We start from the raw sequence: 24,196 nt of genomic DNA on the forward strand, positions 1-24,196 counted from the left end.
TTGCTAAAGATCCCCTTGAACTCTGTGTTTCCTACGGTAACCTAACGCTGCAGCAGCCTCCAACAGTTTGTAAACACGCCGCTGCTGAACGCTTTCCGGCTACGTAAAATGCGTACGCCAGTCTACTGTTAATGTACGGACTCCCGTTTCCGGGCGCACTTTGTACGTAAATAGCGAGAATGTGGCGCTGCGACTGGTTTACTACGCAGTGCGAGGACGCGGACTAGATGTCGGGAGGGAGGACCAACATGTAAAATGTACTTCTCTGAAAAGCTGTAGTAAACATTACAGAAAATAATGGGAAGCAGCGTAGGTGTTGTTTTACTTGCTGAAAACCTGGTTGTGTTTAGCGAACCGAGACTTTTGACATCCAGGAGGGACTAGCTTCTTGACAGCTAACCCAACTAGCTGCAGCGGCTAGCGGAGCTGCAGCCTTGCCGCGGCCCGCAACGCACCTCCAAGCCAGCATCCGTCGAATGCACAGGCAGAAAACATGGTAAGAAAGGTTCACTTTATTTTGCAACCGCTTTTAAAACTGATTATAATCCCAAACATGTCACATTTGTAACGTTTATCTGTCTTCACCGTGACAATCTGGTAGCTAGCACGCAGAGCTACAAGGTTGACAGCTTGGTGTGAAACAAGACAAACACTGATTTATTAAGTTTATTTTATCATATTAAATTCTCCCACGTTTAAAGTTGCATTACGTGGTAATAGATGTTATAATTGCCTACAATGTTGATTGCAGCTGCTTAGCTTTGCTATTTTAAAGAGGCCGTCCTGTTTTAACATGTGACTTCCTGAATGATGCAGCTTGTGTTTGTGAACATTTAGCAGGCTTGTCTCTTCTGTAAAACCCAGCCGAGCTGGTTTCACCAGACCTGCAGAATACCCATCTCTGCATGTAGAGATAAAAATCTGCACTAGCAGGAAGCTGATTTTCTCCTTTGTTTCCTCTTCAAGAGAGCAGATTAATGATTAGGCAGTCAGAGACCTGCACACACGGAATATTTGCATTTGCTGTTTTATTTTGCTTTGGGTTTACAGTGATATTTATGCTACATTCCTCGTGAAACTCTGAATATTCCCCTTCTCAGCTGTCATTTTATTCCTGATAGTATGATAACAGAAGCTAACCAGCTCCCCATCAGTGAATTATTGGCATATCTGGGCTTCATGATAAGGAAATTATCTTGGTAATCCACTTTCTGCAAGGTTCCTAAGTAAGCCTGATGCTGCTGTTGTTTTCACTTGTGTTTTAGCATGATTAAATATTGACCTGGAGAAACCAGGCTTGCCACAAGTATTCCATAAATGAGATTAGTAGAGTGGACTGCTTATCATCTTGTTGACCGTTTGTCCGAATAAAACCAACATAAATGTCACAGCTTCATTATTAATCACCGTCACCCGACAAACAATGCAGCTACTTTTAAATAAGGTTTTATTTTTACATTTTTAAACGACATACATAAACTTAATAACTTAGAGGCAGAAGGTCTGTGCGATTAATCGGATTTTAATCTTATTTACGATCTGGGTTTTCAACGATGATAAAAATAAAAGGGTGTGATTATTTTTCTCTCTGCAGTTTCCTCTCCTGCTGTCTTCAGCTGCTAATCGAGCGTCTCTGGCGTTGCAGCGCTGTGCTGTAAACTCCTCCCACAGCCGCTTTGCTTTCATTCAGACACTGTTGCCAACTTGGAGACTTTCTCGTTAAATCTGGTGACTTTTTTTGTTAAAAGCGACAAATCTAGCAGCTTTTACTGGAGTTATTAGAGACTTTTCTGGTGTTTTGTCGACTGACATGAAGGCACATATTGTTCTGCAGTTACTGTAAGGAAGGAGCAGCGGGAGCCTCTCCCGTCCTAAAGCACTCCCAGGCGGCCAGTCTCAGTCGGCTCCGGCTGCAGGTCAATGTAGAATAACTGCTGTAGGTTGTGGAAGTTCACCTAAACATAGTTTATATCATTGTCAGGGAGAACTGGCTGCATTATTTTCCTATACATAGTTCGGCGAGTTAAACACTGTAATACCCCTCCGTTACGGAGGGTTACCATAGCAACGCGTTAACCAGCTGGTTCAGATCAGTCTTTTAACAGGTGAATGAGAGAAACGCGCTGCAGCCTGACAGCGGTTGTTTGGCATATAACCTACATCCAGGCCAACGTAAAATAGTTCCTATATAAGCGGTAAAAGCGGATTAAACAACTCGGAACCGTACATTAGACGGTTATAATGTGCGACACGGAGTCTAGAACACCACGACGCGCAGCGTTGTTAAAAAATACTGGATAATTGTGTTAAATAATCAAGATCTCAATTTCAGTCAAAATAATCGCGAATAAAATTTTTGTCATAATCGAGCAGCCTGAGGACGCAGTTTGTAATGGTGAACAGAATGTTGCAGACAAATATGTTCACATTAATATCTTAAGATTAAAAGTCTCAGAACATATAAAAGAAGCTGCATATGTGAAATCTGCTCTGAGTTAAAAGCCTATCAGGAGTCTAGTTGCACTAAAAGTGGATGAGTGCAGTGCGTCTTTATTAGGCTCACACTCCTGAGATGGTGGATGCTGAAAAACCCATTTGACACTGTCTAACTAGACGAAAAGGATACCAGCCATGCCGTAACTCGACACCATCTTGTGATGGGATCACACCAGCTGTGACGGCTGTCAGCGTTGAAGCACTTCATTTTTTACTTTCTCTTCATTCCTGCATCATTAAACGTTTGTAGGAAGTTTTAGTACTCCTGGCCTTGTACTCGCCCATCTCTATACACATACTTAATATTTATCTCAAGCACACATCTGTAAAGTCACGTGTGCATTTCTGTTGCTGCGATGTTGAAGTCTGTCTGCGTTGATGACGATCTGCACCTAAATGCTCCTTCCTGGTTTGCATTTAGAGAAAGCTAATGGAGCATGAAACCATATTTAAAAACTATTAGATTTAATTCTGATGGATTAATGACAGATGACCTGACGAGACCGTAACGCCTCCTGCAGAGTGTTTGGATGTGAATCGCAACTGTTTATGGTTTTTAGCAGTTGTCACTTTGTGCTTCGGATCCAGACAGCAAGCTCTTTAGTTTAACATCAGTCTAATTTTAATCTTTAAAATACAGATTCTAGGAATCTGAGTTATTTACGAGTTAAGCATCAGGATTGGCAGGAAGGAGTGATGTGAGAGATGCATCGTCTGCATTTAAACTTTTAAAGTCCTCAAACTTTAAAGATTTGTCATTTATATCTGAGTCCAGTTTGGAAAGTTCTGTGTTTTTTAAGTGTGTCAACATGTTTGTGTCTACGCAGGTGTACCTTTTAAACCCAGTAGAAAACCTAAGAAGCTACATCAACAACCGTCCACCTCTGGTCATTTTTATGATCAGCGTCAGTGCGGTGGCCATCGCCTTCCTGACCATTGGGTATTTCTTTAAGATTAAAGAGATAAAGTCTCCAGAGCTGACAGAGGTAAGGCAAAATACAGGCTTTCTAAATGACAAAAAATGTTTGTTTTTTTTCTTTTGCAAGTAGTAAATATACAGACACCATAGTAGACATACTAAATTTACACCATAAATAATGTTTTGTTTCTCAAAATGTGTCTTTTTAGATTAATCAGGCTGTTTTATACATGTAACTTCCATATGGTCTCGATAAACAAGCAATGCAGGTCTTAGCCATGTTAAATCAGGTTTTCACTAAGAACGCTGGTTGCTACGGGTAACCCACCGTTACAGCATGATTGTTGGCATGACTGCTTCTGACAAGTTGTTTAACATATTTTTTGATGGAAATGGTTGTAAAACACAGAGAAAGGGAAGCGGTCCAACCTCTGAAATGTCCTGATGAAGTGAATAAAACCTGTTTTTACCTAAAAGTTCTGAACTTTAGTGACTTTGACATTAATAAAAACCTTCATGGAGGATCGGATGGATGTTAAGCCGTTATGCGCCTGCAGCGATGAGAAGATTCTGCTTGTTTATCCGTGCATGTTCCCGACAGATTTTAGATCTCTTCCTAAAACCCATCTTTTCCATTTGGCTTTTAACACCGTGTAACATGTTTATGTATTACTGTTTCATGGATCTTATTTAGTGCTTTTTTAAATGTGTTTTTATAGTTTTACTTACTTATTCTGTTTTATATCATGTCTGCTCCTCCGACTGTGGTTTGTGGCTTCTATTATTTTTCTGCACAGCGCCTTGGCCCGGTGCGGTTGCTTTAAAGGTGCTTTATCAGTAAATCTGGGTTGGATTGGGTGCAGTTCTCAGCGTTTAGGTCATTAAGGAGGAAACACTGGAAAACATTAAGTAATATTCACGTTAATAATAATGTTAATGATACGTCAGGTCTGAGTTTACTGCCTGTTTATCTCACAGGAAGCCACTTCTGACTTATTTCAGATTTTATCTTTATATTTACCAGCTGCTTGTCTGTTCGTCTGATGCAGCTGCCTCTGATGTAAACTTAAGGTTAAAGACTGGAAAGGCCGGGTTATACTCCTGCAGCGTCTGCGTCAGATTGGATATGATGAAGCCGCTGTGGGCTCCGCGTAGGTCTCTTTGAACCTGACATGCATCCTGACTACGCAAACCTAGCTACATGGAAGTACTCCCTCGTGATTGGTCAGTGTGATCACATGTTTTCTGATGTTTGGGTGAAAGCATACAGACATCATTATGCAGACATGCCTACGTCTGTGGCTGAATGGATGCCATTTGCCGCCTCTGTTGTTCTAAAACAGGAAATACCTGCTGGGACTGAAGCGAACCATAAAAACAAACTGGAGCTTTCTGATTCCAGCCTTACTGCCACCTGCAGACCTTACGCTCGAGTATAAATACACACTCCCATCTGCACCAGCTATGCAGACGCCGTGTGACTATAAACCCACCTTTAAAGGTCCCATATTCCACATCTTTTCAGTAATGTCACATGAGTGTCAAACTACATTGTTAACAAATGGCTGTACTCCAAACTCATCCATCGTCCCTAATTTTAGCCGTTTCTGAAGCGGCTCGAGTAGGGGTGGGAAAATCGAATGGAAAAATCAAAAATCGGGATTTTTTTGTTTCACAATTTTAAAATCAAATTTTTTTATTCTGTTGAAAAATCGAATTTTTTTTTCAATTAAATAAAATTAATCCACAATAAAATTTTAGTCGTTTTTATTGGTTTTATTGATTTTTTTTTTTTATTTGCCTTCTTGGGCATTATAGGAGCAGAATGATGGTCTGGCTACTGGGTTGTCCTTTCCCAACTGAAATCAAGAAAAATTACAAACAAAAAGAAGTTTAGTCATTTTTTTTGTTTTTAATCTACAAAAATCAGCAATATTGAAGAATTTTGAGAATCGCAATATAAATCAAATCGACACCCAAAAAAAATCGGAATCGAATCGGGACAAAAGCGTATCGTCACAGTCCTCGGCTCGAGTGACTTCTGCTGAGAACGGGCCGTTTCTGAACCTTTAAATATTCATGAGCGGTGTCTGTCCACGCCCATTCCACGTCCCTCTCAGCGAGAAGATGTAGCATCTTTAGGCGTCAGCGCTGCCCGGGGGGCAGTACTGGGAGAACTGGTCATTTACCTTCATGTGGTCACAAAGGACAAGATCTTCACTGTTTTAGCACACATTTGCTAAAAAGCAGAGCGAGAGAAATGACATAATTTTGTCCTTTTTTGGGCCTCATCCACAGGACACACATGAGTGTAAACCTTCAGACAGTGAGTTTAGCATCATACGGGACCTTTTACAGGAAGCAAAGAAAAAAAGCAAACGTAGCTGAGTGTTGTTTGCTTGTTTTTGTGCTACAAGCTAAGAAACAGACGATGTAAATAAATGTTTTTGCATGTGAAAATAAACTGAAAGCACATGCAAATCAGGAAGACTGAAGGTGGAAAGCTTCAGCGGCTCCTGGGTGAAAAAGGAGCCAACTTTTATATGGTGAAGGAAAATTTTGTGCATGTTGAGAAGACACGAGGCTGTACATCATGTGTCACTCTTTCTCCTCTTCCTCAGGACTGGAACACCTTTCTGCTGCGCTTCAATGAGCTGGACTTCTGTGTGTCGGAGAATGAGACGATAAAGCACGGCCTGAACGAGTCCACCACGCCGGAGAGCATGGTGGTGACCAGCGGTCAGGCTCGTTCCAGCACCCAGGCCCCCCTCGTGCTGGAGGACTCGGGTCCCATTAACATCTCGGTACCCATCACCCTCACGCTGGACCCTCAGCGTCCATTTGGAGGGTATTCTCGCAACATCACCCACCTGTACGCCACAGTGCTGGGGCAGCAGGTCGGCCTTTCTGGTACGTCCTCTCTCATCACATTTCATTTGTCCTGCAGCGTGAGAAGGAAGAAATAACAAACTTCAACCCGGCTGGGCTGTAAAGATTAATCCGTATGTGTGAGAAGGCATGCATGTGAACAGTGATCACATGTTGGTGATCTGGGATGTGTGTGTGTTCCAGAGAGCTTTTAATGGGTTTTAACTTACATCTTTGTGTGGTGACATTTCTCAGACACGGTGAGCCAACAGTGGCGGCGTTGTGGAACATGAACCTGCTCCTGTAGAGGCTCCTATAGGGTTCATACTTAAAGGGTAGATTCCTGAAAAGTTAATTCCACATGTTTTTGGCTACATTGAGTTTATGCTTAGTGTGAAGTTACAGTATGCACTCACAAAGCATGTATGTTACGGATGTTTTCTACGTTCATAAAGGAGAAAATGTGTCGACACATGGACTGATTTCTTCAGTGTGGCTCCAGGCAAATATTTCCAGACTACTTTAAGCATGAATTTGTATTCAGTAGTACTGAGTGGTATTCAGATTTATAATGGGACATGTTGGTTGTTGAAAGCCAAAATAAAATATCTTGGTAAATTTACACACGTGTGACAGTAGCTCCGTTACCAGGAGCTTGTTTTTTCTAATCATGTTATATGTGTTGGATTTATTTAGGGATGCACCTATGTCAGTATCTGCTCAATACCAAGTGTGTGTGCTCGTACTTGGTATAAATAAAAGTTTCCCAATACTACACAAGTCCAGCCAGCGCAGATGTGTTTGATGACATGTTTCAGACGTGTTTTATAAGAAATAAATGCCTTGAATGTTAAAATGTGACATTTTTTGTTCCACTAAAAACTAGATTTTTGTTTCAAAGCCACACATTTATAGTTGTATTTAGGTAAAATGTGCCAAATCAGAATAAAACTTGTTGAAATTGTTAGATCTGTAATGTTATTATATTTGTGTTGGTGAGGTAACTTCAGAAAGGATGGGTCATATATTACAACCTAATGAAATCTTACACAGTTATAACAGCAATAATTGCCATAGTCACAATAATGTTCACATAAACACATGTGGTATCGGCAGATATTCACTTTTCAGTTCTGGGTATCTGATCCGAACTCCCAAAAAGTGTATCGGTGCATCCCTAGATTTATTTACAGTTCTTCATAAATAAGAGAGACTGCAGATAAATGTAGTTGGTTACTTGATTACTTGAATTAACGGTACTGAATGGAGTATAAAGTAGTTAAAAAGGTAACCGCAGAGTGAAAAAAACATCCTTACTGGAGAAAAAGGATAAACTCCAGTTTTGATCTACATAAAAATGACTCAACTGTCTTCATCGTCATCGTTCCCTTTCCATTTTCTCCTGAAGCTCAACACCTCCAGTAACTCCGTTGCTGTGCTGCTTGTTTAGTGGTGCAGCGATCAGTTTCCCGCTGCTTAAACTACATGAACTGATATTTGCAATAAAAGACAAAATCTGAGACCATGGTCCTCAGCCGGAATAGGGTGGATTGCCCTCTTTGAGTCGGGAGTCAGGTCCTGCCTCAAGTGGAGGAGTTTAAATATCTCGGAGTCTTGTTCACGAGTGAGGGAAGGATGGAGCGTGAGATTGACAGATGGATCGGTGCGGCGTCTGCAGTAATGTGGAGTCTGTGCTAGTCGTGAGCTGTGGGTCGTGACCGAAAGAAGGAGATCTCGTATACAGGCGGCTGAAATGAGTTTCCTCCGCAGGGTGGCCGGGCTCTCCCTTAGAGATAGGGTGAGGAGCTCGGTCATCCTGGAGGAGATCAGAGTAGAGCCGCTGCTCCTCCGCATCGAGAGGAACCAGTTGAGTTGGCTCAGGCATCTGGTCAGGATGCCTCCTGGACCTCCCTGGTGAGGTGTTCCAGGCACGTCCCTCTGGGAGGAGACCCCGGGGAAGACCCAGGACACGCTGGAGGGATTATATCTCTTGGCTGGCCTGGGAACGCCTCAGGATCCCCCCGCAGAGTTGGCAAATGTGGCTGCGGAGAGGGAAGTCTGGGCTTCCCTGCTTCGGCTGCTGCCCCCGCGACCCGACCCCGGATAAGCGGCAGAAGATGGATAGATAGATGGATGGATGGACGGACGGACAAATTCATTACAAACGAGTTACCTGGTTTTCAGTATGAACCGGTATACCACCCACCATTCGTGTTCAGATATTCAGGCCTAAACTCTGTAGAAATGTTTTTGTTCATTCATAATTAATGTTAATCAAGTGAAAGTTTTCAAACGCAAAGCAATCTAAACCTTATAAACACTGCGTTTCTCATTTATCTGTTGCTGAAATACATTTTATTCTTCTCCCTCTTTTAGTCAATAAGATTTTGCTCTTGATCACCCTTATGTTTTATAGATGACTCTTTCCTTCTGCGTCTTGTTTAGTTTTCAGTTTAGGCTCCTTCAGTCTTTCAAGGCTAAGATGTTTACCATAAATATTTACCTTTAGCTTTGAACGTCTAAACGCCCAAAATGGATGTGATGTGAGAAATGTGAAGCTGTGTAAATATGCCTTTTGTTTGTGGAAATGATCTCTTATCAACAGCACTTGCTTTGTAAAGATAGAAAAGGTGTTCTTAACAATAGTCAAATTTCTCTTTGGTGGAAGACAAGTTCAAAAGTTTAAAATTACTTCAAGTCTTATTTGACAGAGGCGACAGCTTAAACAAATGTTCCACAATAATGCAAACGTTGCTATGTGTGCCAAGTGAAACTTTCTTTGTAGAAATACTTAGTTGTCACTGCTGACAGATATTCTTAACCCAAATATTTGTACAATATGTGAAGTTTGACAGTTTCCATGTATGAATGTAAAGATAAGCGACGCTGAGAGGCACACGTCGTCTTAGATTTCAGATACTTTCATAATCTTGGCTTCAAATTTAAATGCGAGTTGAAAAAATATCCAAATTTTGAAACTTTTCTACTTTTTAGTTTCTTCTTGATAAGTTGGGGCCATAAAATCATCTCACGCTCTGCAACTAGTTGTAAATCACATTGAAATGGATTCTGTGCAGTTAAAAATGGTGAAACAGTGAAACTTAAACAAACATAAATAGCATTATCTGCAGATATATGACACTAACACTTGACACTTTTGACATCTGTACTTCATTGCATAAGTGCAGAAGATGAGGGTTTAGCACTCCTTTGCCTCTGTAAAAAAAAAAAAAAAAGTAGAATGTTCCGTTTTTACCTCGTTTCCCTCTTGGCAGGTCATTTTTTCCCAAAACTGAATGTAAATGTGTCTTTGTGATACGTTGCATTAGTGACACCCATCATATATCACAAATATGCAAAACAAACTTAAAAGCAGTTTTTTTCTTGGCACAAGTTTTCCAAAATGCCTTGTGACCCTTGTCAAATAGTGTTTGTAAACATAACTTGTGTCACAACTACAGAATCAAGTAGTAAATATACAGCAACTACAGCATCTCATTTTTAGGTTTATTATTGCTTTTTGATGACTAGCAGTATCTATGGTAATTATTTAGGTTAATGTCCACCAGAATGAAGTTTTATGAAAATGTCCTTTCTTTTGTTCCATAGAAAAAAAACAAAAAATTTGAAATAGTTATAACCTGATGCTTCACCAGGAACAGATGCAGCTGTTTCGGTTTTCTTAGAGCTGCATAGTGTTGAATTTCCCATGTTTTGGGGGGTAACTTCAGTGTTATCCTCCGCTGAGCGTCTGGTGGAGATTTGATCTCCGTCAGTTAAGGTGACGATGAACAGACAGGGAGCTGCAGAGATCAAAATTCATTGAACTGTCATCCAGATTTCCTTCCTCAGCGGCTCAGAGACGGCGAAACATTCTTACATTGGTGGGAATAACAGATAACCACTTATAGGCAAATTCCATCATATTCCAAGTAGTGACCATGTCCGTTGCAGTTTCAAGCCAACACATGGCGTAGTGGACGTTTGGACTAGAACCAATAAGAGAAGACCCTCTCATTCCCTGACTTTTGTTTCCTTTGCGCCACGGTGTCATTCTTCCCTGAGCTCAGGTGAGGTGGGAATAAACACTGAAAAGTCAGACATTCAGGGAGGTAAAATGTTTGGCGACCCGGTGCGAACCCAAAAAAACTGTTCATTTCTGGTCACATGTGCAACCAAAATGTTCACAACGTAGACTGTAAATAAAAGATGGACGGAGCCTTTGTGACGTCTACTGTATGTTTCTGAAGAGCTGAATTGAAGCCCATTGGGCGATTCCTAACATCGCCATCTTGACAGGGGCACACGTATTGTCTCTCCCAGAAAATACAGAAATGGGCAAAGAAGTGGAGCTGAACGGGCTAAAGCTAAATCACAATGACTACGGTTACGTGATGTTTTTCAATTTGGAATTAATGTATTACGAGGTTACATGAAAATAATTACGAATGAAGGTTTAAATGAAACACGTCCTCACTTAATTCCTCTTTAGAGCGGCGGGTTGGGAAGGGTTCTGATTGGACAGAGGGTACACGTGACGTATGACGTATACTGGAAATAAACAAAGTTTTCTCCCTGCTTCTTGTCTTTTCAGTCGTAACTTGTAAAAACTACATAATAAGAACCAGTTTCGCCGCTATTTTTATTATAAATGTGAAGTAGCAGCTCAACACCAGCATACTACTTCACTTTCTGCAGCAACTGAGAAGGAGAAGAAAGATAGACCACCGAACACGGGAGGTCAACATGCATCGGGACAGGACACGGTAACGAGCATGCGCAGAACGACCGGAATGAAGGTTTACATGACAGAGGAATTAAATGATTCGGAATTAAAATGCGAATAAACCAGACATCAGACACATCAGAATTAAGTTTAATTCCGAATAGAAAATTGCATTAGGACTTAAGTGCTTACATGGTTGTTTTTCATCAGTTTAAAGTGGAATTAACTTTAATTCATAATTAAACAGGAATTAAAACTCCCATCTAAACATAGCAAATGTTAACCGGCTAAAAACCGCAGTTTCCTCCTGTCAATAAATAGGACACGCCCCGAATTATGCCAAATTAAGCTGTGAAATTATGAGAAAATTCTTTCCCCCACAGTTGTCATGAAGGTAAACCTGACCTGTTAAACCGAAAATGGATTTTTGTACCAGGCTGTAAACATGTTTATTTCTGCTGTGAAGTTGGTCTTTTTAACATGGGAGTCTATGGGGATTCGCTCTGTGTTTGAGCCCCTAGTGGATGAAGGGGCTCAAACACATAGCATAGGCTTCACTTTTTACCGCTGGGGCTTGTCGCTTGGTTCGCACTTTAAAGTCCTGATGTGTCTATGAAATGTTATCAGAAGTCTTCGAGTTTCTGCAGCTTATCTTCTTAAACAGAAAACAAAGTTCAGCTGACTTCATCCAAACCATAGAATGACCACATGCTTGTGTAGCCTGTAAGTAACAGAAGATACAGAGTTACATCACACATGATGCAATATGAAAGAAATATTCTTCTTTCTTCTGTTTATTTGAGCAGTGGTGAAGATTGGCGAAGTTGCAGCTTGTGCTTTGAGCTGCGCTGTAAAAGTCATATTGCATCACTGACAGAGATGCTTCTTTTCTCTGAGACAAAACCGTCTCGTCAAAGACTGTCGGAGTTGACGTGTCCAGCTTCACCTCCACAAGCAGACACAGAAATTAACCCATGTTAATTTGTGTTTTGACTGATCAGTCTTTATTTATTCTGCTCTACCCCTAAAATCTACTAACCTCAATTCCAGTGAAGTTGAGACTTTGTGTAAAACATTAAAAAAAAAACTTAAAACAAAATTTACCTAATTTACATGAAATTTACCTTGAATACACTGCAAAGAAATTATACTGAATGGCTTAATCTGCAACACGTGGCAAAACAGCTGGAAGAGGAACAGGAAAAGACTTGGACAGTTAAGGAAAAATCCTAAAACAGCAGCTGTTGGAGTCATTTTACTAGTAAACTGTGGAAACAGGTGGTTGATTGGCCATGATTGGGTATAAAAGAACCGTTCTCAAAAGTTTCACTTGTTCACGAGCAAAGATGGGGTGAGGTTCCCCACTTTGTGAGCAACTGCATGAGCAAATAGTCCTGCAATTTAATTAAGAACATTTCTCAATTTATAATTAAAATTAATACAGCAAATTGATTATTTATAATAGTTAATCATGTATAATGATTGCTGGGAGTCTATCTCAGTAATCACTGGGTTCAACCAGGACATGTCGGCAGTTTGTCGCATGGCTAATACAGAGCGCGCTGTGAACAGTGTTGTTTTAAAGTAAAAATGCTAAACTGGGCTGTCTGCAGTCCAGGCTGGTTTCCCACTGAAAAAGTCTGGGGGACGCGCCTGACAGTAATTTTCCACCTGGTCAAAAACAGATTCATGTTAATTAGTATGTTAAACTCACCATATACTCCCAAAACTGTTGCTATTTCAGTCCATACCTTCTGCTTTCTGCTGCTGACCTCGTAAAAAGAAAATCCTGTGATTCTCCACTTTAGCAGAAACATCTTGTCGTCTATGATGGAAGAAAAGACCCCCATACGGCCGGGCAGTTAATAAAGAATGACCTGAAACCAACATTCAGAACCAATAATCAATGTAATCTTCTTCATGTTAATAATTTACATTGTTTAAAAATTTAAATCTCTTAAATAAATAGAAACATTAATTAAATTACCATATATATTTAAACTGTTCAATATCTGCTCTTTTAATATGAAGATGTTTGAAACTAAAGGTTTCAGTCAGCTGTGGGGGGCTAAAAATAAAATGCTGAAATAATTGCTAATTAATTAATCATAATCAAGATGACCTTTTCTGTTGTGATACTAATTGGATTGGATTTTGCCCTTTCAGCCCTCACCCCTGACCAATATACTTTTAAACTGGAGTCACTGGTATTTACAGAATAATTACCCATCGCAAATCTGCACAGGCTTTTATTTTGAAAGTTGCAGGATACTTTAAGCTGGTGCCATGTCCAATTTCCTGTCAGGCTCCATCTGATCCACGAAACTTGACGTGTTCTGTAAGCGTGCTGTAAATGGGCCCAAATGGCGAGACGTGCAAGAACCAAACGGTTGTCTGAAACAGTTGCGATTCGCTCTAGTGGCTGCTGCACGCACAAAGAAGTAAAAATTACAGAGATGTTGGACCGCTGCGGCGCTGAATGGGACGAATTCCACCTACCAAGCAGCGTCCTGAAAAGTGATGTAACCCGGTCGGAAACATGACCCCTCCCCGCATTTTTTATTACATTTCGAATTTGTCAAGTTCAAACGTTGAACGTTGGATTGTTTTCATAGCTTTTATTGAATATGGTGTAAAAATGTCCAAATCATTGTGTTGTATGTTTCACACGACGTCCATCTTCAGTAGGTTTCTGTATTGTTTCAGTGTTTTGGCTCAGAGACGAGGACTGTACCTGCAGGCCAGAAAGGCTTTTCCTTAGTGAGTGAACCTCCATCTAGATGAGGACTTCTGCGTCCTCGGCGATCACTGCGTCGCCTGGCGATCTTCTCGTCCCGTTTGTGGTTAAATAAATACTGCATAAATCCACCGTCAGTCTGGTGTTTGTCCTCAAGGAAGTGTTTTGTTGGCACATCTGAAATTGTTGCCTCATCTCTCCTAGAGTTTCTGCTCTGTGTCTTCTATGCATACAATTTAGCAAATGTCACTTATTTTTGGCGACAAGCCTCAGAGCCTGTTCACTGTGTGTGTGTGTGTGTGTGTGTGTGTGTGTGTGTGTGTGTGTGTGTGTGTGTGTGTGTGTGTGTGTGTGTGTGTGTGTGTGTGTGTGTGTGTGTGTGAACATTTGACATGTGACAAACAGATGAAAGTCTAAAGATTGTCTGCATAATGTTCTTATTGTTGGTGGACTTTTTGTGTGTAGGCCGGGAAGCGCATGAAGAAATCAACATCACGTTCACGCTGCCTGTATCCTGGAACTCGGATGACTGCGTGCTTCACGGCCACTGCGAGCAGGTGGTGTTCAGCACTTGCATGACCATCACAGCGGCCAGCAATATCTTCCCAGTCACAGTGTGAGTTGGACAGGTTCCCTGAGTCATGGGAGCATTTATTCCTGATCATGTTTTGGACACTTTGCTTTTCGTGCATGTGATCTGGTCTGTTGGAGAAGCAGAACTGGTGTGTGACTGGCAGGAAACCAGAACATTCCGCTTTGGCAGAGCAGAGCTATTTGAAGCTGTAGATATTTCAGACTTTTGTTCATTCAAAGTTTCAGTTTTCATAACAGAGAGCGGTTCATATGACCACCGTTCTGAGTTTGTTGGGCAAGTTTGGTCAATGGATGGAATGGATCTGGATTCTGGTTCCATTTCGGAGAAGTCTATCAGCTGGACTTCAGCTTGAATGTGTGTTTAGTGTAAAGCCTGTTCCATCCTCCACGAGACGCAAGAACTGAGTTCTTGTTCTTGAGGCTGCAAGAACAAGAAAAAACGTCTTGTTCGGCAGGTCCATACATACTCCATGAGAAGCACGTCTGCAGCGGGGAGGGATCACTGCGGGGGGCAGATGTCTGCTTTTATGCGCGATTACCGGTTGTTACCTCCATCGAGGAGGTTGTTTTCCCCGGCGTCTTTTTGCTCAAGATAACTTAAAAGGTTACGGATGGATTTTTAAAAATATTTCAAGAGTTGTTGCAAATGTAAAAATGAAGAACTGGTTACATTTTGGTGGTGATCCGGATCACCGTTTGGATCCAGGAAGTGTTTTAAAGGATTCTTTAACATTGTGCTCCGCTCTGTTTTTCTAGTTTCATATTTAACGAGCAGCTTCGTCCGCGGCAGGGCGGGTTGAACACGTGGCTGGGTCCGAGTGTTTTATAGCCACATGTAAAAATGTTCGTACTTTCTCACCACCTCAATAAGCTGTTTTATCAAAACAATCCGTTTTGCCGGCGACAGCAAGCACACGGAAGCAGCAACTCCGCTTCATGCTTTCTCCGTGTTAACCACGCCCACCTCCAATGTCCGACCAATCACATGATACTTCTCGCAGCCCCGCAAGAAAAAAGTTCCGCCAGCCCGGTGTGTCAAGAACTGTCCTCAAACACGTCCGCGAGAACAAAATGATGTCATTTTCTTCTCGGAGCCTCGAGAACAAGAAAAAAGTTCTCACTTCTCGTGGAGTATGTAACAGGCTTTATGGACTCTTAACATTCCTACCGCAGCTCCCATAGCGCTGTTAGTGGTTATGGAGATACCAGTTCCTACTCTGAAACCACCAGAAAGGTCACAGCTCAGATCCACGAACCAATCCACTCTGACGTGATCTACAAGCAGGGGCATCGTTCGGTTCCCCTGATTACTGATGATCTTTGGGGCTTTTTTCATAAAGATGCAAGGCTTGGCTTGAACTGAGGTGTCTATAAAATGTTCTGAGACAACTTTGTTGTGAAATGGTGGTATACAAATAAAGCTGAATTGATTTGAATATATTTTACTTTTAATTGGTGAAATCTGTTAAGAGGAAATCTTTGCTGCACACAGTTTGCTGTATTTATGTAGAAACAAGCCTTTGGACCTCAGGAGCCTCCAGAGACCAGCAGTAGCATGTCTCCTTAGTTACTAAGACTATATATAGTCCAAGCAGTGCTGCTGCAGTGGAGACTGTCAGCCGTGTGATTTAGTCTGAATGACATACTTAGCTTCACCTGAAGGGAAATTTTGTTTAGTTTTTGTGAATTGTTAATGTAGATTTGTGGGAACGGATGGTGCATGGGATTGGGAAGGACAGTCTTGCAGGATGCTGCTTTAGAACCCCCTGGTGGCCTACATGTGAACTGCATAGTGAGAAAACATGACCTGTGGAGAAATATCTAAATTATTCTGACTTTGTTCTTTTCATGCTTCAAAACGCAAAGCCTCCACACCAGTGTTTCATAAAGCCATCTTAAAACCAACAGTGGTGTTTTGTTTTACAGGCAGCCGCCACACTGTGTGCCGGAGACGTACACCAACGCCACATCCTGGTACAAGGTGTTCACCACCGTCCGGGACTCGGACACCAAGTACAGCCAGGACTACAACCCCTTCTGGTGTTACAAAGGAGCAATCGGGAAGGTGTACCATGCACTCAACCCAAAGCTCACCGTCATCGTTCCTGATGTGAGTCACGGACGTCGTATTTCTGTCCGGAAGTTTTTTATCCAGACACATCTCTGGTTTAGATCAGTTTCCTGCTAAACGTTCTGAAATGTCAACGTCTGGAAATCCATCCGTCCATCCGTCAACCCATCCATCCATCCATCCATTCATCCATCCATCCACCCACCTATCCATCCATCCATCCATCCATCCATCCATCCATCCATCCACCTACCTATCCATCCATCCATCCATCCATCCATTCATCCACCCTTCCATTCACTCATCCACCTGTCCATCCATCCATCCATCCATTCATCCACCCTTCCATTCACTCATCCACCTATCCATCCATCCATTCATCCACCCTTCCATTCACTCATCCACCTGTCCATCCATCCATCCATCCATTCATCCACCCTTCCATTCACTCATCCACCTGTCCATCCATCCATCCATTCACCCATTCATCACCCATCCATCCACCCTTCCACCCATCCATCATCCATCCACCCAGCCACCAATCCATCCATCCATCCATCCATCCACCTATCCATCCATCCATCCATCCATCCACCCACCCACCTATCCATCCATCCATCCATCCATCCACCCACCTATCCATCCATCCATCCATCCATTCATCCACCCTTCCATTCACTCATCCACCTGTCCATCCATCCATCCATCCATTCACCCATTCATCACCCATCCATCCACCCACCCACCCATCCATCATCCATCCATCCATCCACCCAGCCACCAATCCATCCATCCATCCACCCAGCCACCAATCCATCCATCCATCCATCCATCCACCTATCCATTTATCCATCCATCTTGCAGCCCAGGGTTGCTGAGCGGGAGTCTGTCCCAGCAGCTACTTCTACTTTTCCTCTTCATCATTCCATTTTTGTCTTTCTTGTTTTTTCTTTTACTTCCTTTAATATTCTTCAGCTTTTTCTTCTACAATTTTATTCTCATTCTACTTCTGTGACTTCTGCTTCTTTCACTACTTTTAATCCTTCTGCTTTGTCCTCCATTTCTTCTTTTAATTTCACATCTTTACTTTGTCTTCGTCATCTCTTTTTCTCCTCCTGTTTGTCTGACATTACGTACATAAAGAGTATTTAAAGTTAAAGCTTTGATAACATTTTTCTTCATTTTATTTGACAACAGTGTTGCTGAGGATGGCGTAAGAGCTGTAGAACGATGTTACTACAAATTAATCTGAACAGAAGTGTCACCAGTGTGTCTTTGTTTTTATTCCACACATCCATATGGTGATGATGTGAAGTGATGAGAAAACACAAAGTGTGTGTGGCTCATATTTATACAGTAACAGTGATTAAACAGAGTCCTTTCTGTACAGTGATGGTGGTGGATTGTTCCAGGACAACAATGATCCCATTGAGCGGCTCAGATGGGCCCTGAATGTTCTAGTGAGGCTGAAAACAGTTTGACAGAATATGCTGATACCTGATCCCTGCTCACAGCAACATGGAGGCAATTTAAAGATGCCCGACCCCAAAATTCATCTGTGCTTTTTCATTTTTAACTCCTTTCCTGCTGTGAATTCATTTGGAACATCAGTTTGGATTAAATGGCATCAGGCTGCAGGTGGTAGACTCAAGCTCCATTTCTGCTCTCTTTTGTATGTAAAGGTAGACACCAGTTTCAAACCTTGTTGTACGTCGCCGCCCTCGTACTTGGCTGCATCCTTCACACTGCCGTAGCTTTTATGTCGGTTTATCCAGTAGGGGGCATTGTTGAGTTAAGATTTCACTTCTGTGTTCCGACAGTGGTTCGTAGTGGTAATGCACCACTACAAACTGCCTCAAAAGACCAGAAGAAGAAGAAAGCCCCAACCTTTTTCTTTCTTTCTTTTTTTTTTTTTTTTTTAATATTCTCAACTGCCTCTAGTGTGATTGAAATATTGATTCTTTGATCACATTTCTTTATACCGTGATGGTCAGGCCTAATCTAGCTTCGCATGTTAGTCCTTGTAGGTTTATTTAAAAATAAACTTTTTTCGCGTCTTCAGGTGTTTTTTTTCATTTGGCGAGTTCTGTCATTTTCTACTTGTTTCTTCTCTTCTCTGGTTTGTTGTTTTTGTCGCCCCCCCCCCAATGATTTCTACTTTAAGTGTAAGAAAACATCATTATATTGAAATATCACAATATTTTGTGTGGCAATATTGATATTCAAAAGCACTGTATTGATTTTATCAAATAACCGATATTTACTGATGAGCAAGTTGTTATCAACTCAGTAAGTTAATGTCAAGCATGCAACAGCTTTAGTGTTTACTCCTGATATATCGCAATATAACGTATTGTTGGCCCGTATTGTGATGCATATCGTATCCCCAGATTCATGCCAATATAAATCCCTCACTTCTCGTGGTATCGCTCCGTTTTCTACGTCAAGTGACTGATAGATAAGCTACCCGAAAATGGACCAAATTACAGATTAAACTTGCGTCTGCGTATGTATCTTCTGCGTCAAGCATTTGTTTAGCAGATATGCTTTCCTACCTGATGCTGTTAACTGCATTTGTAGAGCCTGTTTTGTGTCATCAGTGGGATTTTATACTTTACAGCCATCTCATGCGTCTTTGTAATGATCAGCTGTAAAGGTTGTGCAGAAACGGAAGTCCTGATTCATCCCGTGTGGCTGGTGGAGCACATGATGAACCAATCTTTGCACATGAAATGACTCGACAACCTGCTGGCAGGGATCAGTGATGCAGCACAGTTGCTTTAACTTTCTGACATGAAGCTCTCTCCTCTTCAGGATGACCGCTCCCTCATCAACCTCCACCTGATGCACACTAGCTACTTCCTGTTTGTCATGGTCATCACTATGTTCTGCTATGCAGTCATAAAGGGACGGCCAGGCAAAGTGCGACAAACCAACCCCGACTTCTGTCCTGAGAAGGTACAACAGACACCAGCAGTGCTATATGACCTCAACAGGTAGTTTCAGCCAAGCGTCGTTTGACCACTGATTGGTCCAAGAAGCCATAAATCACACTGCTGATTCTCTGCTGATTGCCCAGAAGCTTCACTCCTTCCTGTCATGGTTGCAGGGGCTTTAAATATGATCTTCCTGTGTGCTGAACTGTGAGATTTCAGAACGGTTTTTATCTGACTGAGTGACCCACAAGATCACATGACCAGATCACAGGACGTTAGAGAGCATGTTGCCGCTTAGAGCCGCCCCTTAAATCAGTGTGGAGAAAAATCCTCTTCAAACTGATGTGAAATAAAAAACACTTATAAAGACACTATTTGGCCTTTGGAGTAGTCTGTTAGTTTTACTACTGCATCTAAAACTGTAAGACAGGAAGTGACGTAGGACCAGGAAGACCCTTAAAAAGAATAGATGCCATCTACAGGCGAGATGCTGTTACTGCACCTTTCATGGCAGCACAACCCTTTTCCAACGTCACTTCCCGTCTTACAGTTTTAGATTTCTAACAGAAATACCCCAAAAACCAAAAATAGTGTGTTTTTCTAGCAGGAACAAAGTGAAAAATGTGAATAGAATTGAAATAAATCGACAGAAATATCTGAAAATCTTCTCTGTTCTCTCACAGTTTAAGTCTTTATGGTCATATTTCCTGCTGCTGCTACCTTTTCCTCCTTTACGATTCCGCTTTGTGCGATCAGATCGGACTGGACAATCATTCATCTCATGTTACGTTTCTTTTGTCCTTCCCACTGAAAGCCTTTCTAATGTTGCAGGTGGCATTGTCAGAGGGTTAAGAAGACGTCGGAGAGCTCTGCCAGAGGTTACCTGTAACATGGACACACTCAAAGAAACAGAAGAAATAAAAAATGAAACATCCCAGTTGCCTAGTGGACCCTGGAAATACAATAAGGGACACAAAAGCTCTGTGAATGCATTACTCTCGCAATGTTGGGTTTCTCCAACCAAAGATATACAAGTGCCTGTATCTGTGGTGTAAATATTTGTAGGAACTCTGATATTTAGTGCAGAACCATTTTGTTTTTGTTGATTCTTCTCGTTTAGTTGTTTTTGCCTGAGTCCCGGGTGCCATGCCAGAATATGCGAAACAACCGCAGCCAGACTTCCCCAGCACTTGCTTCAGGTCACTTTGTGGAGCTGAACAGATTCCTGATGAGTTTCTGCGTTTTAAGGATGAATCAGTGTTTCCTGTCCCATGACGAAGCATGATGAAGACACAGAAGTAGTTGTAGATGCTCGGCTCACGTTTTTGCCGACGTTCTCTGTCGTCGCACTTTGAACAGGAAGGAGAAGGACGTAGCACTTTTCTCTGCACCAAACTCCACAACGTCTGACCAGAAAGTCCACATTTAAACTCCATTTGTGCAATCGCTTCGCCCGATCCAAGCTTAGATTCTAACTTTTAACCCCGAGTCTGTGTCCCGTTCGGCTGAACTGCCTGTTTAACTGCAGAGAAGCTGCAGAGCGTCTCCCTGTTCGTCTCCAGGTCGCTGAGAAACACGTCCGCCTTCGTTTCCCTCCGCCACCCGTCTGCCTTCGTTTCCCTCCGTCACCCGTCTGCCTTCGTTTCCCTCCGTCACCCGTCTGCCTTCGTTTCCCTCCGTCACCCGTCTGCCTTCGTTTCCCTCCGTCACCCGTCTGCCTTCGTTTCCCTCCGTCACCCGTCTGCCTTCGTTTCCCTCCGTCACCCGTCTGCCTTCGTTTCCCTTCGTCACCCGTCTGCCTTCGTTTCCCTCCGTCACCCGTCTGCCTTCGTTTCCCTCCGTCACCCGTCTGCCTTCGTTTCCCTCCGTCACCCGTCTGCCTTCGTTTCCCTCCGTCACCCGTCTGCCTTCGTTTCCCTCCGCCACCCGTCTGCCTTCGTTTCCCTCCGCCACCCGTCTGCCTTCGTTTCCCTCCGTCACCCGTCTGCCTTCGTTTCCCTCCGCCACCCGTCTGCCTTCGTTTCCCTCCGTCACCCGTCTGCCTTCGTTTCCCTCCGTCACCCGTCTGCCTTCGTTTCCCTCCGTCACCCGTCTGCCTTCGTTTCCCTCCGTCACCCGTCTGCCTTCGTTTCCCTCCGTCACCCGTCTGCCTTCGTTTCCCTCCGTCACCCGTCTGCCTTCGTTTCCCTCCGCCACCCGTCTGCCTTCGTTTCCCTCCGCCACCCGTCTGCCTTCGTTTCCCTCTGTCACCCGTCTGCTTCGTTTCCCTCTGTCACCCGTCTGCTTCGTTTCCCTCTGTCACCCGTCTGCCTTCGTTTCCCTCTGTCACCCGTCTGCTTCGTTTCCCTCTGTCACCCGTCTGCTTCGTTTCCCTTCGTCACCCGTCTGCCTTCGTTTCCCTCCGTCACCCGTCTGCCTTCGTTTCCCTCCGTCACCCGTCTGCCTTCGTTTCCCTCCGTCACCCGTCTGCCTTCGTTTCCCTCCGTCACCCGTCTGCCTTCGTTTCCCTCCGTCACCCGTCTGCTTTCGTTTCCCTCCGTCACCCGTCTGCTTTCGTTTCCCTCCGTCACCCGTCTGCCTGTCGTGTCTCGTTTGCCGCCATGCAGCAGTTTTAAGCGACGTCTCTGTTGCTCCAGGATGAAACTTGCCTTACCCCCCCCCCCCCGGCTCCACCACCAAACGTCTGTAAACGTCCTTCCACTGACGTGACTGAGGTTTCCTCTCTTAAAGCTCCGGCGTCTGCAGGGACATCTGCTGGCAGAAAAGGCAAACTGCACTGATTCTCGTTTAAAGGTGAAAAAGTTTGTGTTTTTCAGGCATTTCTACGTTCTGCCAGTAGATTTCCAGAAAGGTTAAACACTGAACATTAAATATCGTCGTTAAATTGGCCGTAGGGTTTTATTTTTCTTTATATCTTCAGATCATTGGTTCACCTTCAGTTTTCCTGCACATTTGTTTTTTCTGCACAAGATCATGTCGGCTGTGTGACGCTGAACTAGAAGGCCCTTTGTGTAAAAATAAACATATTTGATTTTGAAGTTTTGTACCACATGAAACTCTCCGTGTGTGAAAGAGTGTGTGAGTTTGGGACGTGTTAAGGAAGAAGAGGCAGCTGTAGACGTCCACTCTGAACCCGCCTGACCTCCATCTGCAGCCCCCACATCGGTCCGGATTTATTTAGACAATCATCTCTTCTGAATAAGAACGAGTCGCGTGATAAGATTCGGGTTCGTTTCCGAACTTTATTCCAGTTTTAACGGAGCGGAATCGGAGAACGGCGCCCTGCTCAGCGTCCTCCTGCGTTGTGGATGATTTCCCGTTTCCAACAGCAGTAGTTGATAACTTTTACTTACCTCTGTACTATAATTTTGTTCCATATTTAATGTACTCGTTGAATGTACTTTTTATAAGAAGCATAATCTAAATCTCAGATGCAGGAATTCCAAGTGATTTTAAATACGTAGATTTATTTTTGTTCTGTTTGAAAGGCTTTACTTGAATTGTGTTTGAGTGAAATTCTCATGAAGGTTTTATCTCTGTGGCAGAATGAAATCTGTCCTTTTATTGTATGGAACACTACATTTATTGGGATTATTTGTGTGGAAGTTGGTGAATGAGGGCAAGATGTTTGATTTAGGTTCTTATGCTTGTGATTTTTTTTTTTCCACACTGAAAGATTTTAGTGTACAAGTCTTCCTAACTCTGATGTGCTTCTCATTCGAGCATGAATCTGTTGCTTTGCTGGTGACGAGCGTTCGCGCTCCCAGCCGGACTTCTGGCAGCTCGTTGGACGGGAAGCGGGAAGAGGAGTGACGGCCAGGTGTGTGCCGGTGAAGGTGTGAATGTAGCATGCCATGCTTGTTTTCTGTTTGCCAAACTGTCAGGATGAATCCTGGTGACCTGCGTTTACCTGCTTCTTATCCCTCCTGTCTTCATGTTTGGGTAGAATTGCATCTCTTTAACTGCAGATTGCCTTAACGTTGTCTCTGAAAACACACTGGCTTGACAGTAACACATCTAAAAATGACTTGTTTTTAATCACGCCCAGATGACCGCACCCGACCAGCCGACATTTAGAGGACTGGTTTCCTAAAGGAGCAGCTGTAGTTTTACTCCAGTATATCAGGAACTGGAGTACAAGTAGAGGAGCCATGTTCTGAGTTTCACCGCGCCACTTTTTTTTTTGTTTTGCTTTACACACCTCCAGTCCGAGGCAGCCATTGCTCTTATCCTTCCTGTCATGTTAGCGCTTACAGGCAAGTATGAAGCCAACTCTGTGCCTTCTGCACTGTCCAGCTGCGTCCTCCTTGTACATACCGTAGATAGGACCATAGGTTTTTGTGTGGCTAAGACGTCATTCGAACCCATTTGCTCTCCAGTGGAACTGCTGTAAATGAATTTAAGTTGAAATAAACTGTCTCTGAAAGTGAAATGAGTCTTTGCCCCTGACTGTCCTTACGTCTGCTATGTCAGCGTTCATCACCGGCCCTGCAGGAAGATTAATGATCTGTCTCCGAAGTTCATTAAACACGTTTGGTGAAATGAAATATTAAATGCTGAAAGTCTGGAGCTTTAACTGTGGGGGGGGTAGATTTGGTGTTTAAGGCCTTAAATGTCCAAAACCACTAATAAACCAGCCCACACACACTGTAAACCATGTTTTATGTGCTGTGAGATGTTAACAGCTGTGATGATCCAGATAAAGCTGGACACGTCAAAGAAAAGTTTATCATATTGATCTTTAAAATTTGACTTTTAAATGTAAACTCTGTGGCGTGAAGTTTAATTAAAGTTAAACTTTATTAAATTTAAATGTGGCTGAAAGGGGGGGGGTTGAAGCAAAAGCCCC

General features: G+C 42.8%; 1 protein-coding gene across 2 annotated transcripts; it reads left to right on the forward strand.

The window, feature by feature from the left end:
- The first annotated feature begins 221 nt into the window (after window positions 1-221).
- On the forward strand, window positions 222-21,081 carry tmem248 (transmembrane protein 248). 2 transcript variants are annotated; one of them, XM_079247137.1, is made up of 7 exons: window positions 222-496; window positions 3,324-3,482; window positions 6,037-6,325; window positions 14,212-14,362; window positions 16,267-16,450; window positions 19,226-19,407; window positions 20,179-21,081. In XM_079247137.1, exons 1-7 carry the CDS (start codon window positions 494-496, stop codon window positions 20,234-20,236), a joined length of 1,026 nt encoding a protein of 341 aa, XP_079103263.1. In that variant the 5' UTR covers window positions 222-493; the 3' UTR covers window positions 20,237-21,081. The 2 variants fall into 2 exon arrangements, with proteins under 2 accessions (XP_079103263.1, XP_079103264.1); XM_079247138.1 differs by having other exon boundaries at window positions 19,226-19,369.
- The last annotated feature ends 3,115 nt before the right edge of the window (window positions 21,082-24,196 follow it).

Source organism: Telmatherina bonti (genome assembly GCF_933228915.1).
Source record: "Telmatherina bonti genome assembly, chromosome: 10".
Taxonomy (NCBI): Eukaryota; Metazoa; Chordata; class Actinopteri; order Atheriniformes; family Telmatherinidae; genus Telmatherina; species Telmatherina bonti.

What these genes read in the sequence shown, in the direction of transcription:
- tmem248 (XM_079247137.1), top strand. An exon ending in GCAGCAGGTCGGCCTTTCTG is followed by an intron (nt 6,326 to 14,211) that starts GTACGTCCTCTC and finishes TTTTGTGTGTAG; the next exon opens with GCCGGGAAGCGCATGAAGAA. An exon ending in GTGCTATATGACCTCAACAG is followed by an intron (nt 19,408 to 20,178) that starts GTAGTTTCAGCC and finishes CTAATGTTGCAG; the next exon opens with GTGGCATTGTCAGAGGGTTA.